The 19865-nt window shown below is 42.2% G+C and overlaps 1 protein-coding gene across 2 annotated transcripts; it reads left to right on the forward strand.

Moving 5' to 3' along the window:
- Positions 1–5368: 5368 nt before the first annotated feature.
- On the forward strand, positions 5369–19367 carry YEATS4 (YEATS domain containing 4). Of its 2 annotated transcripts, XM_049782777.1 has the most exons (7): positions 5369–5488; positions 9727–9846; positions 12188–12254; positions 13261–13355; positions 13858–13950; positions 14040–14127; positions 19160–19367. In XM_049782777.1, the coding sequence occupies exons 1-7, from the start codon at positions 5438–5440 to the stop codon at positions 19327–19329; spliced, it is 684 nt and encodes a 227-aa protein (XP_049638734.1). In that variant the 5' UTR covers positions 5369–5437; the 3' UTR covers positions 19330–19367. The 2 variants fall into 2 exon arrangements, with proteins under 2 accessions (XP_049638734.1, XP_049638735.1); XM_049782778.1 differs by lacking the exons at positions 12188–12254; positions 13261–13355 and having other exon boundaries at positions 5382–5488.
- The last annotated feature ends 498 nt before the right edge of the window (positions 19368–19865 follow it).

Consider the following 19865-nt stretch of genomic DNA (forward strand, 5'->3'; position numbering starts at 1 on the left):
AAAAGACTTTATATAGTGTGGTCAAAACAAAGAAGTAGGGGGTGGTAATCTCTCACAGTAACATTCTGTTTTTCAAAGTTACATTTTACAGGTGACTTATCTTACAGTTACAGGCCTACAGTATCTTTTCTCAAGGGCAACAGAATATTTAATCTTGTGCCTATGGGAACAGCTTGTGGCTTGCAGTTTACACCTTCCTTTCTTTAGGTCCAGGGGGGAAATGCCAGAAGCTGCAACATGCAGCTTGTCACATAGACAGTTTTAACTCAGGTATCAGAGACTCCATTTTGCTCTTTAGTTAAAGGGCCTCTGCCACATCCCACTCAAGAGAAGCACACACCAAAGTGTAGTGCTCTCCTGAAAAGGAATTATTTGCCAAAAAGGCCCGCTTAGAGCAGTCAAAATCACTTGACCCTTTGCGTGGATGGTTTGGCAATAATTCTAAATATGTGGCTGTAACTATCTCTCTCTTTATTTTAAACCAATATTAGAAATCAGGCCTTAGTAATTTCTTCCTACTACAAAGGACAGCAATCAATCCAGCCAAAAGTCTCCCATTTAACAGCTCTCTGTAATTTTTGCTACCTTGGCGCCAAGAAACAGATTTTTCCATAACTTAGCTCAAAACAAAGTAATTTTCACTTTCCCCCCCCCCCGAAACTCTAAAACATTCCTCACATTCCAACTTCCCTGATAACTATCTTTTCCTTCTGTTTTACCCAAAACAAAGTGAACCCAAAAACAAGCTGCCTTTTCACCTTCAGTATCAGCTCTTTAAAAATGCTAATTTAAGCCAAAGTCCTTCATTCTTCTCCCAGCCTCTTTGACATCTAGAATTTGCACCTTTTTTCCCTGCCTCTAACCTTTAAAAGTCAGCCAGCTCAAAAAATAAATTTGTCTCCGTTTCGTGCCTTGTAAACGCGAGTCCCCATGCAATCTGCGTGGTTTCATTCATTTCTACAACATATTTTCCATCATTCGCCATTCCGCGTGCCCACCCTTTCCCCCGTGGAATTTTTCCCGAACTCCACGAAGGACCTGTTTGCAGGTGCTGGAGACTGCAAACAAAATTTGGCTCACAGCAATAATTTGGCTCACAGCAGGCCTCCAACAAAGAGCCAGGAATAAGCCTTGGCTTACACACATCTGGGTGTGCCTCAACCAAAGAAAATTTGGTCCAATCCCCCACCACAAGGTTCATGCTTACTTTCTCCCTTCTCGTGCTTGTGATTCTTCTCTCAGTGTGAGAACATTGACAACGTATTTCCTTAATAGCCTTTCATGTGGGAACCAGAGCAATAATATACAGGTAGGGTGCTTGCCTACTTGCATGTGGCAAACCTCATTTAAGCTCCAGTACCATATATGGTTGCTGAGCACCACTAGGTGTGGCCTAATATACACACACATGTCATATTAGTACATATATTATTTGCTCTATTTGCTTGTGGATAACATCTCCCAACATGGCCACACCACATCATAGATGCTCTTCACCTAGACTTTGATCCCCATCGTTGTCATTCTCTCAATGTCACCGCTCAGTGATAGATCATGCAGATAGATAGAATCATGATAGATAGAAGCATGATAGATCATGCAGACAGATAGAATCACTGTCCCAAAAAGGAAGGAAAAACATTTTTACACATTTTTATGTGACACAATTTAAATCTTAAAAAATATAGTTTTTTCTTCTTCCTTCTTTCTTCTCTTTTCTCCTCCTTCCTCTTTCTCCTATTCCTTCTCCTCTTCCTCCTCTTCTTCCTCCCTTTCATCTTCCTCTTCCTCCTCCTCCTCTTTCTCCTTCCTTTCTTCCTCCTTTTTCCTTCTCTTTCTCCTCCTCCACTTCCTCTTCCTCTTCTCCTACACCTCTTCCTCTTCCAACTTTTCTTCTCTACCACCTCCTCCACCTCACTTGGTGGTGCTCAGGGCATACTCCGGGCTTTGAGCTCAGGGATCGCTCCTGACAGAGCTTGGAAGTATGTGGGTTTCTGGGGATTGAAGTAGGGTCAACTTTGAGCAAGGCAAATGCCCTCTCTGCTGTACTTTCACTCTGGTCTTATCTATTTCTTTCTTTCCTTTTTAAATAAATTATTCACTTCATAAGAAAAAAAAACACAAAAATATATACAAATAAAACCTTGATTTTTCTGTATTAAAATTTTTATACACTATGCCTGCATTTTTTATATGTCAAAAATGCATTTTGAGGGATCAGAAAGCTGTCTCATAGCACTTTCCTGGCAAGTACGTGGCCTCAAATTCAAAACCCAGTGCTGTCCACAGACCCCGAGACAATCCTGACAGTACTGCTGTTAAGGGAATGTTTTACTCTTGCTGAAACTTCTGTTCCTAACATCGGACATACAGTAAGCACTGACTGAGGGAATATATTTTCTCATTAGTATATTCCTCGTGTTGAGTTTTGTAAGATACACTTCAATCAGGAATCCAACGGTCATCAACTACCAGGTTGATGAGAATGTAATGCGTAGTAGGGCCATGGGAGGGCAGCAGAGGATGCCAACATCAGAGCCATATTCGGCTTCAAGATTTCAGGACAACTAGGAATAAACCCAGGGACCTGGGGCCGGAGCGGTGGCACAAACGGTAGGGTGTGCCTTGCATGTGCTGACCTAGGACGGACCGCCCAGCTGTGCCCCCATCCCCCCAAAGAAACACAGGGACCTATTTTCATAGGTCTTTAGATATATGATATTATCTAGAGGTGTATGTAGAGTGGGCCAAATAGTAGAGAGAGAGAGTCAAGGAGAGGAATAGTTAAGAATTAAAAAGCCCCAGGATGTGACTCAAGTTTGGGAGCACACACCCACCATTTGCAAATCTGGGTTCCATACAGAAGCAGCCATTCTCCCCTATCCTCCCACCCTGCCCCAGCTTGGCCTCTATAAAAACAAGAGAACTAGAAATGTGACATATACAAGAAGCATCAGCATAGCTCAACAGCACAGGCTGGCTGTAGAACCAGAGGACAGAAAAACTGGACGAGGTGGACTGGAAAAGCAATGCTGTTGGACATTTTGCTTATGATTCCTTCTTTCCTCCGGTCCTCCCTCCCTCCATTTCTTCCTTCCTCCCTCCTTTTCCTTTGTTGCTTTAATAACTGGGAGTCACATGTGTTGTGTTTTAGTCTCATAGGGATCACACATTTGTCTAAGATGCTTGTGAATGTTGCTCTTCTTCTAACAATCGCACATATTCTGGTTGTTGAACTCTCTGGAGTAACACACTTTAGTGTGGTCCTCACTTATATGCTGGTAGGGCTGGGGTCACAATCATAGCTATGGTGCTCACGAGTCTTTTATAGTTGTAGTGGTCAACAAGGATTATGATACTTGCACACAACTGGCTATCTTGTGGCTGAAAATCTCTTGCAGCAAGATCAGACAATGAAGTGGTTAGGCATAAAAAGTTGCTTTCAGGGGCCGCAGCGGTGGCACAAGCAGTAGGGCATTTGCCTTGCATATACTGATCTAGGTTGAATCCCCTGGCATCCCATATGGTCCCCCAATATAGGAGCGATTTCTGAGCGCAGAGCCAGGAGGAACCCCTGAGCATCATCGGGTGTAATCCAAAAAACAAAGTTGTTCCCACAAGTCAGAGATAGTGCACTTGCCATGCATTCTTCAGACCTGAGTTCAATCCTGGCACCCGGGCACCACCAAGAGTGATCCCTGGGGCTGGAGAGAAGCATAGTGGTATTGCGTTTGCCTTGCATGCAGCCAATCAAGGACTGATGGTGGTTCAAATCCCGGCATCCCATATGGTCCCCCGAGCCTGCCAGGAGAGATTTCTGACCGTGGAGCCAGAAGTAACACCTAAGCACTGCCGGGTGTGACCCAAAAACAACAACAACAACAACAACAACAAAAATCCTAACCTTGAAAATAAAATAAAGTAAACACGGAACAATATAGGGGCTAGAAAAAAAGTACAGCTGGTAGGGTGCTTGCCTTATATATGGTCGAACTAGTTTTGATAACCTGCACCACATATGGTCTCCTGAAGCCCTGTCTAGAATGATCCCTGGGAGGGGGGAGGAAAAGGAGGAGAAAGAAGAGGAGAAGAGGAGGAGGAGGAGAAAGAGGAGAGGAGGAAGAAGAGAAAGAGGAGAAAGAGGAGGAAGAGGAGAAAGGAAGAGGAGGAGGAAGAAAAAGAAGAGAAAGAGGAGGAAGAGAAGAAAGGAGGAGAGGAGAAAGAGAAGGGGAAGAAAGGAGAGAGAAGAGAAAGGAGAAAAGAGGAAGAGGAGGAAGAGAAAAAAGGAGAAAGGGGAAGAGAAGAGGAGAAAGAGGAGGAGAAAGAGAAGGGGAAGAAAGGAGAAAGAGGAGGGGGAGAAAGGAGGAAAAGGAAGAAGAGGAAGAAAAAGAGGAGGAAGAGAAGGAGAAGAGGAGAAAGAAGGGGAAGAAAGGAGAAAGGAGGGGAAGAAAGGAGGAAGAGGAGGAAGAAGAGGAAGAGAAAGGAGGAGGAAGAAAAGGAGAAGAGGAGAAAGAAGAGAAGGGAGAAAAGAGGAGAAAGAAGAAGAGGAGGAGAAAGAGAAGAAAGGAGAAAGGAGGAGGAAGAGAAAGAAGGAGGAAGAGGAGGGGAGGAGAAAGAGAAGGGGAAGAAAGGAGAGAGAAGAGAAAGGAGAAAAGAGGAAGAGGAGGAAAAGGAGGAAGAAGAGAAAGGAAGAGGAGGAGAAAGGAGGAGGAGAAAAAAGATAAAGGGGAAGAGAGGAGGAGAAAGAGAAGGGGAAGCAAGGAGAAAGAAGAGAAAGAAGAGGAGAAAGGAGGAAAAAAGAGGAAGAGAAGGAGGAGTAAGAGAAAGAGGAGGAAGAGGAGGAGAAAGAAGAGGAGGAGGAGAAAAAAGGAGGAGAAAGGGGAAGAAAAGAGGAGAAAGAGAAGGGGAAGAAAGGAGAAAGAGAAAGGAGGAAGAGAAAGAAGAGGAGAAAGAGGAAGAAAAAAGGAGTAAGAGGAGGAGGAGCAAGAGAAAGAGAAGGAAGAGGAGGAAGAGGGAGACTGCAGGCGGGAGAGGGGGACGACCAGCACCTAGGACCCGAGTTAAGGCGCCCACGGAGCCCACCACGGCCCCAAAGAGGGCGGCGACTCCCGCCACTCGAGCCTGGCCTTGGCCCCGCCCCTCCAGCGAGGCCCCGCCCCCGCACCAAAAACCAACTTCCGGTCCTAACGGCGCGTGCTCATTGGCTGGACACCTGAGCATCCGGGGATACACGCACCGCCGAGTAAACTCGGAAGTGCGGAGCGCGCGTGCGTGCGTGCTCCCGTCGCGCCTGCGCACTGCGCACTGTGCCCCGCGCCGCCCGAAACTTCCGGGGGCTCGACCGTTGAGTCCGCTCCAGCCCCGCCTTTTCCGCTTCCGGCACGCCAGGTCGGGCGAGGCGGCGACAGCGGCGGTCGGGGCTCCTTCCGCAGGCACCATGTTCAAGAGAATGGCGGAGTTCGGGCCTGACTCCGGCGGGAGGGTGAAGGTCGGTGGTCTGGCTTCGCGCGCGAGCTCGGTGCGGGCCGGGAGTGGCGGGACGGCGCTGGGCGCAGAGGGGGCGCATGCGCAGTCGGGGCCCACCGGGGTGCAAACTCTGCCAGGTGCCTGGGCCGCCTGAGCGCCCGGAGGGGAAGCAAGATGCGTGTATGATGTTGGGGTGCAGGTCCAGGACCCCGAAGCAGGACGCTGGGCCTACCTAACCCCCCGAGGGGCTTGCCTTGGTTGGCCCCCTCCCCTTCATCCTGTGTTTCAGGTTTTGGGGTCACACCCAGCGAAGAACAGGGGATGCTCCTGGGGGTGTGTGCTTGGGGAATGAATGAATGAATGAATGAATGTCTGGGGCGCTGGGATCCGACCCGGGGGGCCCACTTTTGGGGCACACAGACGCCTGACAGACTCCAGCTTCGGGCCCTCTCGGGATCGTTTGAAGGCAGGACCGACTAACTGGGTCCTTCGACGTTTCTGGGCAAGGATTCGTGGGTTTCCAACCGTCTAGTTCATCTGTCAGCATTTTTTAAGACAAATTATCTTAGGGACTTTTTGTGGGGGAGACAGGAGCACACACACACACACACACACACACACACACCCCACTGTGTAATACCTGGCTCAGCTCAGGCTTTTGGGGGGAGAGGGGAAAGCAGACACACACACACACACACACACAGAGTGTAATATCTGGTTCAGCTGGGGCTTTTGGGGGGAGAGGGGAGAGCACACACCCCACTGTGTACTACTTGGTTTAGCTCAGAATTTTGGGGGAAGAGGGAGAGCACACACACACACACACACACACACACACACACACAGAGTGTAATATCTGGTTCAGCTGGGGCTTTTGGGGGGAGAGGGGAGAGCACACACCCCACTGTGTACTACTTGGTTTAGCTCAGAATTTTGGGGGAAGAGGGAGAGCACACACACACACACACACACACACACACACACACACACACACACACACACACACTGTAATACCCGCTTCAACTCAGGATCTATTCCTTGTGATGCCAAGGGGACCCTATTCAGGGTCGGGATCAAACCCAGGTCAACTGCGTGTAAGGCACCCAACCATCGACTGGACAATCTCTCTGTTCCTTGGCTCGGAGTTTCTGTCTATCTACGCCACTTTGTTTCTAAAACGAGTCTATACATGACACAGGACTTTCATACTGTGTTCATAATATCGTACTCACTTGATGTTTTGAAATTTTGGAAATTTCAGAAGCTGCTGGAATTTAGTGGACGGAGGGAAGGAGATTAAAAAGTGGGTATTGGAGGGGCTGGACCTATCGATCATACAGCAGGTAGGGCTTTTGCCTTGCACTCGATGGACCTGGGTTCGATCCCATGTAGCCCCCCAGCTCTGCACTAATTCCTGAGGACAGAAGGTGAGGCCTCCAAACAAAGATTTTGGAGAAGTAAAAGACCCTCTGTTGTGATCATGTGGGATTTACACATTTTAAGTCAGTGGTTTGAGATGGGACCTACAGTCTCAAGTGCTCTTTTACTAAAACTGGGGTGAATTAGTCAGGCTTTAAAATTAAATCTCCTCCCTGCTGATGCTTACACAGTTTTGCAGTGTTTCCAATTTAGATAGATTCCCTCCAGTTCTAAACTCTTGGATTAGACTCCTTTTAATTGCTGAGAAACTGCAAATCGGTAGCAACATAGTAGCCCTGAAAGACCTTGGCTTTATCAGTGTTCCCTACTCATTTCAGTCAGGCTTGAGCCTGATGCCGGCTTTGCCACAAAAAGTATCTTTTTGAATTTATTTATTGAATTCACTTACTACAAATTGTTTCTCTGAACGTGCATTAAGCTATCAACTGTTTAATGATCTAGTCTTGATCTAAAGTTTTCACGTAAGTCACAGCTTTCCCTTGCTCCTCTGGGTATAGCACAACCTTTTACACTTCAGACTGACCTTGCTCTCTGTGTATATACACATTGTGTTTTATTCTCTTTGGGGAGTGAGGGTAGGAACATGGGACTGCATACATGCTGTACAAGTAAGTATTGTCCTGCTGAGCTACTCCTCCTCCCCCCGTCTCAGATGCACCATTATTGAACTCATCTGCAATATTCAATATTTTTCTTTTTCTTTTTCTTTTTTTTTTTTTTTTTTGGTTTTTGGGCCACACCCGGCATTGCTCAGGGGTTACTCCTGGCTGTCTGCTCAGAAATAGCTCCTGGCAGGCACGGGGGACTGGAAATCAAACTCAGATAGACTATGTGCAAGATACATAGCGAGACAAATAGGGCAAGATAAATGTCCTACCTGCTGTGCTATTACTCCAGCCTTCTACTTTTATTTCTTTTCTTTCTTTCTTTCTTTTTTTTTTTTTTTTTTTTTTGGTTTTTTGGGCCACACCGGCGGTGCTCAGGGGCTACTCCTGGCTGTCTGCTCAGCAATAGCTCCTGGCAGGCACGGGGGACCATATGGGACACCGGGATTCGAACCAACCACCTTTGGTCCTGGATCGGCTATTTGCAAGGCAAACGTCGCTGTGCTATCCATCCGGGCCCTCAATATTTTTCTTTACTAGAAATGTCTTTGTCCTTGCCACCATAAACTCACAGACCCTTACTCTTCTGCAGAGGAAACCATAATCAGTGTCAGGATCAAACCCAGGTCAACTGCGTGTAAGACATGCACCAACCTACTCCAGCTTACAATCTCATGTAAAGATATAGCATATGAAGTAAGAAATATGCACACCATCTTAGAACAGAGCTCTAATGTAGCAAAATCCCAGCCATCAATAGTTCTCATTCTTCCAAGTGCCCTTTAACTTTATCTGTTGTTTTTGTTTTGTGGTGTCTCATTAAGGTTTTCTCCTGGCTCCTAGTAGTACCTAGGAGATCTATATAGAACAGGTATTGGCTGCGTGTAAAGTAAGCACTTTAATTCCTATACTATTTCTCAGTCCCGCCATTTTAACATAATCGGACTCTAACTATGATTATAAATAATCTATTATTTAAATTTATTTTTTGGTTTGGGGACCACACATAGTTGTGCTCAGGGCCTGTTTGCTCAGTGGTCAGGGATACTCCTGGTGAGACTTGTGGTTCCTTAAATCAATTTTTAAAAGCCCCTTTCTCTTTTTGTTTGTTTTGGGGTCACAGCCAGCAGCGCTCAGGGATTACTCCTGGCTCTACATTCAGAAATTGCTCCTGGCAGGTGCAGGGGACCATATGGGATGCTGGGATTCAAATCACCATCTTTCTGCATGCAAGACAAACGCCCTACCTCCATGCTAGCTCTCCGGCCCCCCAAAAGTCCCTATCTTGTGTTAATATTTTTTAAATTGTGGATTACTGACTAGTTGCAATTTTTCTGTACTAATGAAAGTAAACAGTTGCAGGGAATAGAGAGATCGTACAGGTATGCATGCATAGCCTTGCATGAATCCAACCCCAATTTTCTGGAACTGCATATGGTCCCCTGAACTCTTAACTAGGTGAACCAGAGTCAGGCATTGCTTGATGTAGCCCAAACAAAAAATAATAATAAAACCAAACACGTAATAAAATGAAAAATGCTTACCCCTATTCTACCTAAAATGTTCTGCCAAATTGCCCTATTATTTATACTATGTTTGAGAAGTCATTGCCATAAAAAAATTAATGGAGGGGTGGAGCGATGGCACAAACGGTAGGACACTTGCCTTATGCACTCTAGCCTAAGATGAACCATAGTTCGATCCCCTGTTGTCCCATATGGTCCCCCAAGCTTAGGGCGATTTCTGATCACATAGCCAGGAGTAACCCCTGAGCGTCACCAGGTGTGCCCCCCACCCAAGGAAAAAACAAAAAATATTAATTGGGGCTGGAGCAATAGCACAGTGGGTAGGGCATTTGACTTGCACGTGGCTGACCTGGGTTCGATTCCCGGCGTCCCATATAGTCCCGAGTCTGCCAGGAGTGATTCCTAAGAGCAGAGCCAGGAGTAACCCCTGAGCACCACTAGGTGTCCCCCCACCCCTCCAAAAAAAAAACAAAAAAAACATCAAAACAATTTAAGTCCCTTATCACAGGTGATAGATAGCTCAAGGCTTACTCTTGGCCTTGCTTGCAGGAATCACTTCTGGTGGGCTCAGAGGACCATATGGGGTGCTGAAGTTTGGCCATGTTTGGGTGCTATTGTTGGCCATATGTATTTCTGTACTATCTCTTCAACCCCATTTGTGCTTTTTATTTTATCATTTTTTTTTTTAGGGAGTTACTATTGTTAAACCAATAGTTTATGGTAATGTTGCTCGCTATTTTGGAAAGAAAAGAGAAGAGGACGGGCATACCCACCAGTGGACGGTATATGTGAAACCATATAGAAATGAGGTAGGCACTTGTTCTATAATTGTGTTCATCTACAGTTGGTTTGCATGAAGATAAAATATATCTCACAATAATATTTCTAAAATTATCAATAATTTTATAATAATTCTGCTGTTTTCATTTTGCTGTTGAATTCTAGTAACCTGGAATATAGCCTAAATAATATATTTTAAAGGTATTTATTGAATGAGTAAACTATTCTGTACTTAGAACTTACGAAAATATACACAAAAACTTACATATGATTATCTATATAGTGGAATATTATTAGACAATAAAAGGATACAAAAATACATGCTAACTACCAATGAAAGATAATTAGAAACATGGTAAGTGAAAAAACAGATACAAAGGCTATATGCTATATGATTATACAAAAGAGTCAGTGAGTAGAAAGATTTTTAGAAAAACCCTGTTAATGGGGTTTCTTGGTATATAATAAAACTGATAGTGGTTGGTCTTGGATACACAATTCTATGGGCTGATCCACTCCTACATGCAGTGAGAACTGGAGAGCTCAGTTCCCTGTCTTTGATACTCAATTCTAGATATACCAAAAGTCATTGAATGCTCGGTAAATTACCTTCTGGGTAAATTGTATGACAAATTGCTTCACTTGAATTGTATTTTAATTTAAAATTTTATTTCTGGAGGTCATTCCTGGTGGTGCTTGGGGCTACCCTGGCTCTGTGCTTGTGGGTCATTCCTGGGAGTGTGGGAATATGGTTCCAGGAGGATCATGTATGTGGTCTCATGAATTGAACCAGGAATAGCTGCATGCAAGGGGTTAAGGCTGCATGCCTTAATTCCTGTCCTTGTTTGTTTGTTTGTTTGTTTTTGGGTTTTGGTTTTGGGGCCACACCCAATGATGCAAGGGGTTGCTCCTGTCTATGCACTCAGAAATCACTCCTGGCTTGGGGGACCATATAGGATGATGGGGACCGAACCGAGGTCCGTCCTGATCAGCCACATGCAGGGCAAATGCTCTACTGCTGCACTATTGCTCTGGTCCCAATCCCTGTCCTTTTTGTCTAATTCCTCTTTTTGTTTGTTTTTTAAGACATCATCAATAATTGTCTATTTCCTACATGATAGAAGTTGAAACCATCATTTTTTACTTTATTTCCATGACCTTTTCCCTTCCCATTTCTGCAACTTTATTTTGTCTCATTTAAAATAATCTGCATTTTGGGGGCCATTGAGAGATGGCATGAAGGTAGGGCATTTGTCTTGCATGCAGAAGGACAGTGGTTCGAATCCCAGCATCCCATATGATCCCCTGAGCCTGCCAGGAGGGATTTCTAAGCATAGAGCAAAGAGTAACCAGCGAGTGCTGCCGGGTGTGACCCAAAAAAACACAAAAACCAAAAAAAAAAAAAAAAAAAAATCTACATTTACTAAATACTAAGTTACTCCCACTTTTCCAGAGATACACTCTTAAGCCTCTTCATTCATTCCTAATGTTTCTTTTGGTCTTTGTTCAAGGATCAGTTTCTCTTGTTCTATATTTTTCAGTCTCCAAACTCTGCACAGACCTCTTCCATGTCATTTTTTTGTTTGTTTTTTGTTTTTTGGGGTTTTTTTTTGGGGGGGCCACACCCGGTGGTGCTCAGGGGTTACTCCTGTCTATCTGCTCAGAAATAGCTCCTGGCAAGCACTGGGGACCACATGGGACACCGGGATTCGAACTAACCACCTTTGGTCCTGGATCGGCTGCTTGCAAGGCAAAGGCCGCTGTGCTATCTCTCCAGGCCCTCTTCCATGTCATTTTATCTAATGTATTCATAACACAAATTGCATTAAAGCAGTCATTTTCTTTTTTGCTCTCCACTACACAGGAAGATTCTATCTACAACTTGTTCTTTAAAATCGATTATAGATTTTTTGGCTTAAAAATGATTGGGGTTATACTATTTATGGAAGAAGCAAAATTGGTTAGAGCATTATGTATAGGATAAAAAATAATGCAAAATAAGGAATTGTATGTACGTATATCCTACTTTATTATGAATTGGGATATTATTTTCAGGCTTCCTATGCTTTCTCTTTTTTCCCCTTGTTTTTTAGCGGGGTACAGAGGCACACTCAGTAATGCTCAGGCGTTACTTCTAGCTCTGCACTCGGGAATCACTTCTGGTAGACATCAAATATGGGTTGGCCACTTATAAGGCAAGGCAACCCTACCTTCTGTACTATTATACTCCAGCTCGTTTGTTTTTTTTATTTTAAAAAATTAACTGCCACATAATTAAAGGAAAGTATATCATGTAAAATAAAGTATATATACTCAATGTATTTTCTTTTCTCCAAGTTTTTATGCATAATTAATTTCTCTCTGTATTAGGATATGTCAGCTTATGTGAAGAAAATCCAATTTAAATTGCATGAAAGTTACGGCAATCCTTTAAGAGGTATACTATGGAGTTTTTTTATTTATAACCCCCCCATTTTTTTAAATGATTTTTATTTTGACCAAAGTGGATTACAAATCTTTCACAGTAATATTTTAGGTACATCGTGACATTGAATCAGGGGCATTCTCACCACCATGTTGTCCTCCCTCCACCCCTGTTCCCAGCATGCATCCCATATCCCCCTCCTTCGCCATCCCCCACCCAACTGCTAGTATAAGTGGTCCCCTCTGTGTCTAGCTTGTTATAGATTGGGTATTGATTCTATTGTCGTTGGCTTTGGATTTGTTGTTTAAGTCTGATCATTTTTTATTTCTTCAATGTTCATACAAGTGTTTGGTCTTGGTACCATCCATTACTTCCCTCTCAGTTTATGAGGCAGAACAAGATGATTCAAGTTATGTGGTTCTGTTTGAAGGAAAAAAGAAAAAAGGGGGGTGGCAAAATCAAACAAACAGTAAAACCAGGAGGAGTCCATTTTGGCTTTGCACAGATCAAAGGATGACATGTCTTCTGATTTCATCTCATCGTTAGTTGGTGAGATAAGAGAACCTGCTCTTAGATCAAGTTATTGCCATTTCCTCATTGTCAGGTTATCACTTCAAAGCTGGCGCATGTTGGTGTCATAGCAATATTAAAGATGTCACAGAGAGGGCCCGGAGAGATAGCACAGCAGCGTTTGCCTTGCAAGCAGCCGATTCAGGACCAAAGGTGGTTGGTTCGAATCCCAGTGTCCCATATGGTTCCCCGTGCCTGCCAGGAGATATTTCTGAGCAGACAGCCAGGAGTAACCCCTGAGCAATGACAGGTGTGGCCCAAAAACCAAAAAAAAAAAAAAAAAAAGAATGAAGAATGTCACAGAGGGAGTTTGGTTCCTGGACCTGTTGCGGAGAACAGTGTCTGTTCTATGTCTGAGATCTAGGGTTTGGGATAAACCAAAAAATGTAAGGGATCTAGAAAACTAAACTAGTCATTTACAATTGTTTTATTTTTCCTCTCTCTTCAGTTGTTACTAAACCACCTTATGAAATAACTGAAACAGGATGGGGTGAATTTGAAATAATCATCAAAATATTTTTCATTGATCCTAATGAAAGACCTGTGAGTAACATTAATCTTTGAAAATCTATAGTATTAGTACTTGTGAAAATGTAACAGTAATTAATAACCTGGTATATGTTGATATTTTATTCAGAGATACTTTATTTAAAGTTATGGCATGTTTCTTGCCTTAAATTAATAAACCTGTCCATTATTAAGTAATATGCCTTTCATAAACTCGGTACAAAAGTAGATATAATTTGAGCATTTATTGGGAAAAAAATCATGGAAGTCTTATTACAGCAAAAAATAAAAACATTTAAAATGTATTATTTCCATTTGTTTTCTACTAATAAGTTGAGTCTATATATAACTACATATAACTCTGTGAAATGGCAATATTCAGTTGCTTTCTTCTTGTGCTATGCCTAATTGTGCTACTTCTGTTGGGTTCGGCTGTGGGCAATTCTGCCTTGAGGAAAGTAAAACGTACAAGGCTTGGGAATTTTGTCACAATTGTATTTGCCATAACACCAATGCGTCTTCTATTTTTACTTCACAGGTAACCCTGTATCATTTATTGAAGCTATTTCAATCAGATACCAATGCAATGCTAGGGAAAAAGACAGTGGTTTCAGAGTTCTATGATGAAATGGTAAGTAGACACGATAAGGATTTGAGTGTATTTTCAGTTATAGAACTCTGAAGTTATTGAACTTTTTTTTTTTAATTCTGTCCTTTTAGATATTTCAAGATCCTACAGCAATGATGCAGCAGCTATTAACAACATCTCGTCAGCTAACACTAGGTGCCTACAAGCATGAAACAGAATGTAAGTGCCATGAATTTATAATTTCTACTGAAAAAATGTTTTGTAATACATTGAAGTAAATTTTTTTGAGCTTAAAAAAATAAGTACATGTATTTTGGAATGTGAAAAAAGGATATTTGAAATGGTTTTCAAAGTAGACCTTATTTCAGAAAGGTAAAAGATAGCCAGCCTTTCACATTCTCTAAAATACTTTTGTCTTTTATTCCTCTGTTATATTTAAACATAGCTTTTTCTTCATCTTAGTTATTAACCTTTCAGTCTTTTCTGTTTTCTGGTCTTTGTTAACAAAACTTTTGTCAAGAATTTTATAAGATATAGGGGCTGGAGAGATAGCACAGGAGTAGGACATTTGCCTGGCATGCAGTTTACCCAGAATGGTTCAAATCCCAGTATCCCATGTGGTCTCCCGTGCCTGCCAGAGGCAATTTCTGAGAGCTGAGCTAGGAGTACCCCTGAGCGCCACCAGGTGTGACCCAAAAAAAATTTTTTTTATAATATATAATAATAATAATGATGTTTATATATGTATTTGTCCTTTTTTTTTGTTTTTGTTTTTGAGTCACACCCGGCATCGCTCAGGGGTTACTCCTGGCTCTATGCTCAGAAATAGCTCCTGGCAGGCTCGGGGGACCATATGGGACGCTGGAATTCGAACCGATGACCTTCCACATGAGAGGCAAAACGCCTTACCCTCCTCCATGCTATCTCTCCGGCCTCAAATTTGTCCTTTTTTTAATTGATATTATTTTATATAGTATCAAATGAACACAGGAATGATAGGGCCAGAGAGATAGCTTGGAGGAGGTTAGGAGTTTGCCTTGCATGCAGAAGGTCAGTGGTTCGAATCCCGGCATCCCATATGGTCCCCCGTGCCTGCCAGCAGCGATTTCTGAGCATAGAGCCAAGAGTAACTCCTGAGCGCTGCTGGGTGTGACCCAAAAACCAAAAAAAAAAAAAAAAATCCCCACACGTAGCCCTGGAGAGGACCCTTAGCACCAGAGGGTTTGGGTGCTGAACTGTGAGCCTGAAGATCTGAGAATCACTGGGAGGGGTCCCCAGCAACCCTGAGAACCTTTAGGGAGATATTCACCTCCACCCCCAAATTTAAAGATATTAGAAAAAACCTTTTCTAAGTTTTTAAACCAACCTGTTGGTTTTGTCAGCTTGTTTTTTAAATAAAAACTGTCCTGAGTACAGAACTAGGAGTTACCCCTCAGTACTTCCAGGTGTGGCCTAAAGACAAGCAAAAAATTTTGGAGGAGTGATAGTAAGAGTCAGTATTTTTGTTCTTCTCTGATTTACAACTAACTCGATGGGCATCCTTAACCAGTGGGTAAATAGGATCTCAGAGGAAACGCAGATCAAAGAAAATCAGTTGCCAGGAAGAGGGAACTCTGGAGAGGGGCTACAGGGGCCGAAGAGATAGCATGGACGTAAGGCGTTTGCCTTTCATGCAGAAGGTCATCGGTTCGAATCCTGGCGTCCCATATGGTCCCCTGTGCCTGCCAGGAGCAATTTCTGAGCATGAAGGCAGGAATAACCCCTGAGCACTGCCGGGTGTGACCCAAAAACCACAAAAAAGGAGGGGGGCTACAGGCCAGAGCGTTTGCGCAGCGGTAGGGCGCTTGGCTTGCATGAGGCTGACCCAGGATGGACCTGGGTTCCATCCGTGGCCTCCCATATGGTCCCCCAAGCCAGGAGCGATTTTTGAACACATAGCCAGGAATAACCCCTGAGCATCACTGGCCAAGATGGACCTAGTTCAATTCCCAGCATCCCATATGGACCCCTGAGCACTGCCAGGTCTGGCCCCAAACCAAAAACAAACAAAAAAGATGGTAAGCAGGGCCTAAACTGGTAGGGCACTTGCCTTACACATGCTCGACCTGAGTTCCATCACCGGCATCCCAAATGGCCCCCTGAGCGCATCGCCGGGTGTGGTTTAAAAAAAAAAATGGTAGGAGAAATCACTTTAAAAGGACAAATTTCATGTTAGGAAAACTAACATTGGGCCAAGCAATAGCATAGTAGACAACTAACATTTCAAAAGAGAGAAAAATATGTATAGAATATAAGCAAAGGATTAATGTATTTTTTTAAAAAACCCTAGCATACATTTAAAAAAAAATCCCAGTTGATATATTAACCAAGGCTAAGATCAAAAAACGAAGCCAGGGCCAAAGAGATAGCATGGAGATAGGGCGTTTGCATTGCATACAGAAGGACAGTGGTTCAAATCCCGGCATCCCATATGATTTCCCTAGCCTGCCAGGAGTGATTTCTGAGCACAGAGCCAGGAATAACCCCTGAGCATCACCAGGTACGGCTGAAAAACAAAAACAAAAGTTGTGGGTATTAAGATTCAGTTATAAGTTAATAGCCCAGTAGAAAAATGAACAGAGAGAAATATTGGTAGAGAGGTTACCCAATGAGTGGAAGCACACATTTTGCATTCAGGAGCCCGGTATGAATCTCCAAGTACTGAGTAGTTCCTTAGCACTCTTGGGAGTGACCCCTGAGCAATTCAGAGGAAGTAGTTCCTGAGTACCTCAGTTATCCTAAAGCAAAAAAAGAAAGAGAGAAATGTCTCATTAGTATCAAAAGATGAGCTAGTTCCAGCAGTAATAAGAAAGATGCATATTAGATTACTTTTAAATACCATTTTTAACATTACAGACTACAACTACAGTTGATGCATAGGGTACAGACATAATACTAATGAAATTATTAACTAATGCGATTTTTGAGTCACAACATTTTTCTAAAATCAAAAGTACTTCTGCCCTCTGCACAAACAGTTCCACTTACAGTTTACCTTACAAGTATACTGAGTGAATTTTATACAAAATGGTCATAGTATCTTTTATAAGAGAAAAATATGGAAATAGTCCAAATGTGTATCAAAGGAGAGATGAATTTTGCATATCCATTTCGTGAGGTCCTCTGCAGATATCTGAAAAAGACAGCTCTGATGGGGAATGAGATTTCAGGTCTGATGGGAGGCGGCACAGCCTAAAGTGATCAGAGTCTCTGTGCTTAGGAGTTAGCCTGGTATTGCTCACCAGATCAGAAGTCAATCAAAAAATCAAAAATATATAGTGTGTATATATATATATATATATATATATATATATATATATATAGCAGTATAAACATCTCTTTTACAAAATATGTTTTAAAAATATGAGAGCTATCAGCAATGAACAAATGAAAAACTCATTGAATTTATATAACTAAGTTTTGAGAAATACTTTATTTGCTTGTTTGTTTTGAGGGGAGTTTGGATCATACCCGGTGGCTCTCAGGGTTTACTACTGGCTTAGCACTCAGAAATCACTCCTGGCAGGCTTGGGGGACCATTTGGGACACTGGGGATCAAACCTGGGTTAGCCATGAGCAAGGCAAATGCCCTACCTGCTGTGTTACCCCTCCAGCCCCTGAGAACAGTTTTATTTGCATCATTTAGGAGAGATTGAAGGAGGGGCCAGAGAGATGGCACAGTGGTAGGACATTTGCCTTGCATGTGGCTGACCTGGAACAGACCCAGGCTCAATTCCTGGCATCCCATATGGTCCCCCAAGTCTGCCAGGAGTGATTTCTGAGTGCAGAGCCAGGAGTAACAACTGAATGCTGCCGGTGTGGGCCCAAAAATAGAAAGCATTCAACTAATTAAGGTTCAGCAATGTATTTTAACATAATCATGTCTCTCTGATGCCAAAGGTTTGTATTTTTGGTTTGGTTTTGTTTCTAATATCAAAACATGCTTATTTAAATTGTAATACCAGTCATCTTAACAAAAGGCCACCGGTGCTTATATGAAAAGTCCACTAGATGGCAATGTTGGGCGACAGTGAATTCTTTGGTTAGTAAAACCCAATGCTGCTCTAAATGGAATATTTAAAAGATGTGTTCTATTTTGCAATAATGATGTTTTCTTTAGCGGTTTACCAAATAGCTCTTTGTTTGTTTTAACAACAGTGTTTTATTTTTGTTTAATGTTCTATCATCATAAGTTAATAAGATTCTTGCCAGGCAGTGTATACTTGATATACATTAAGACACTTAAATCCTTCTCAGGATATAATAGATATTATGAGATATTTCTACTGTCATCTCCATTTTAGAAATAAATTATAGACATAATTAATAAGTAGTGAAGGGGCCAAAGTGATAATGATAGCACAGCAGGGAGGGCACTTGCCTTGATTACGGCTGACCCAGGTTCGATCCCTGGCATCCCATATGGTCCCGCAAGTACCATCAGGAATGATCCCTGAGTGCTGCCAGGTGTGACTCAGAAACCCAGAACAAAATTAAAGTAGCTTAAAATAATGTCACAGGCAACAAGTAATAGAGCTAGAATTAAAATCTAAACAGTTATTACTATCTTCTTTTAAAATATGTGTTGTCAGACAGCTAGTATAGCGGGAAGGACATTTGCCTTGCACACAGCCAACCAGAGTAAACCCTGAACACTGCAAGGTATGGTTCAAGACATATACGTGCCACACACACACACACACACACACACACACACACACACACACACACACACACACACAAAGTGACTTTGTTTTCAAAGTTTGATTTTATCTACACATAAATTTAAGGGGTTTTTTTTTGTTTGTTTTTAATTTTGGGGGGATTTGTTTGTTTTTGTTTTTGGGTCATACCCTATAGCACTCAGGGATTACTCCTGCTCTATGCTCAAAAATTGTTCCAGGCAGGCACGGGGGACTATATGGGATGCTGGGAATCAAATCCAGGTCGTCAGTTTGCACACAAACGTCCTTCCCACTGTATTATTTCTCTGGCCCTCACAATTTCCTTCTTAGTTATAGAAAATATTTTTTATCCTCTCTTGGGAGTTCAGACTTTATTACCCACCTTCCTTTGTTTAATGTTATGTATCTTAAATTACTCACATTTCATCATAGAAAAGAAGCCTAAAGGAATGGCATACTTGTTACTCTATGACATAAGCTAGACATGTGGGGAAAGTGAAATAATGCATTAAAAGTTTTTTTCTTAGTTGCAGAACTTGAAGTGAAAACCAGAGAAAAATTAGAAGCTGCCAAAAAAAAGACAAGTTTTGAAATTGCAGAACTTAAGGAGAGATTAAAAGCGAGTCGGGAAACTATAAATTGTTTAAAAAATGAGATTAGAAAACTCGAAGAAGATGATCAGACAAAAGAGATGTAAGCAATCCTGAAGAGAACTTCATTGTCAGCTGAACAGAAAATGAATTCTAAAGGAGAAATGGACTTTAAGGAGTATAGTGTTACTTAGAAAAACTGCATATATGGTTGTTGATTATAGATTTTTCAGCAGTAGGGTCAAACTGTAATTTTTAAGTACTATTTAAAGAAATATATGTGTAGAATAAATTTCATAAGTTATTTATCGACCCATTTTTAGCTAATTCCCCGATGTTAAGCACAATTTGAAATTTTGTATTGCTTTATATGTATTGCTTATTATTTTGGTAGGCATCGGAATTTCATAATAAAGTCTGACTTGAACAGATTTTGTATACTACCCTTGTAGTTAGAATTAGTAGTAAAGTTAATATATATTTACTTTCTTAAAATTCTTATCTTATCCTGACTTTTGTTTAACTGATGTACTCAATAAATGTGATGCATAGTTTTTATTTTTGATGCTTGATGTGTTTCTTCCTTTTTGGAAGTACTTGGAGAGTTCTTGGATTACAGTTAATTGTTGCTTTTTTTTTTTTT

This window comes from Suncus etruscus, chromosome 11 (assembly GCF_024139225.1).
Source record: "Suncus etruscus isolate mSunEtr1 chromosome 11, mSunEtr1.pri.cur, whole genome shotgun sequence".
Classification (NCBI taxonomy): Eukaryota; Metazoa; Chordata; class Mammalia; order Eulipotyphla; family Soricidae; genus Suncus; species Suncus etruscus.

Bases quoted from the DNA above. Each gene is read 5' to 3' on its own strand.
- YEATS4 (XM_049782777.1), top strand. From the start codon at position 5,438: ATGTTCAAGAGAATGGCGGAGTTCGGGCCTGACTCCGGCGGGAGGGTG. The intron at 9,847-12,187 runs GTAGGCACTTGT...TCTCTGTATTAG, and splicing joins TGAAACCATATAGAAATGAG to GATATGTCAGCTTATGTGAA. The intron at 12,255-13,260 runs GTATACTATGGA...CTCTCTCTTCAG, and splicing joins TTACGGCAATCCTTTAAGAG to TTGTTACTAAACCACCTTAT.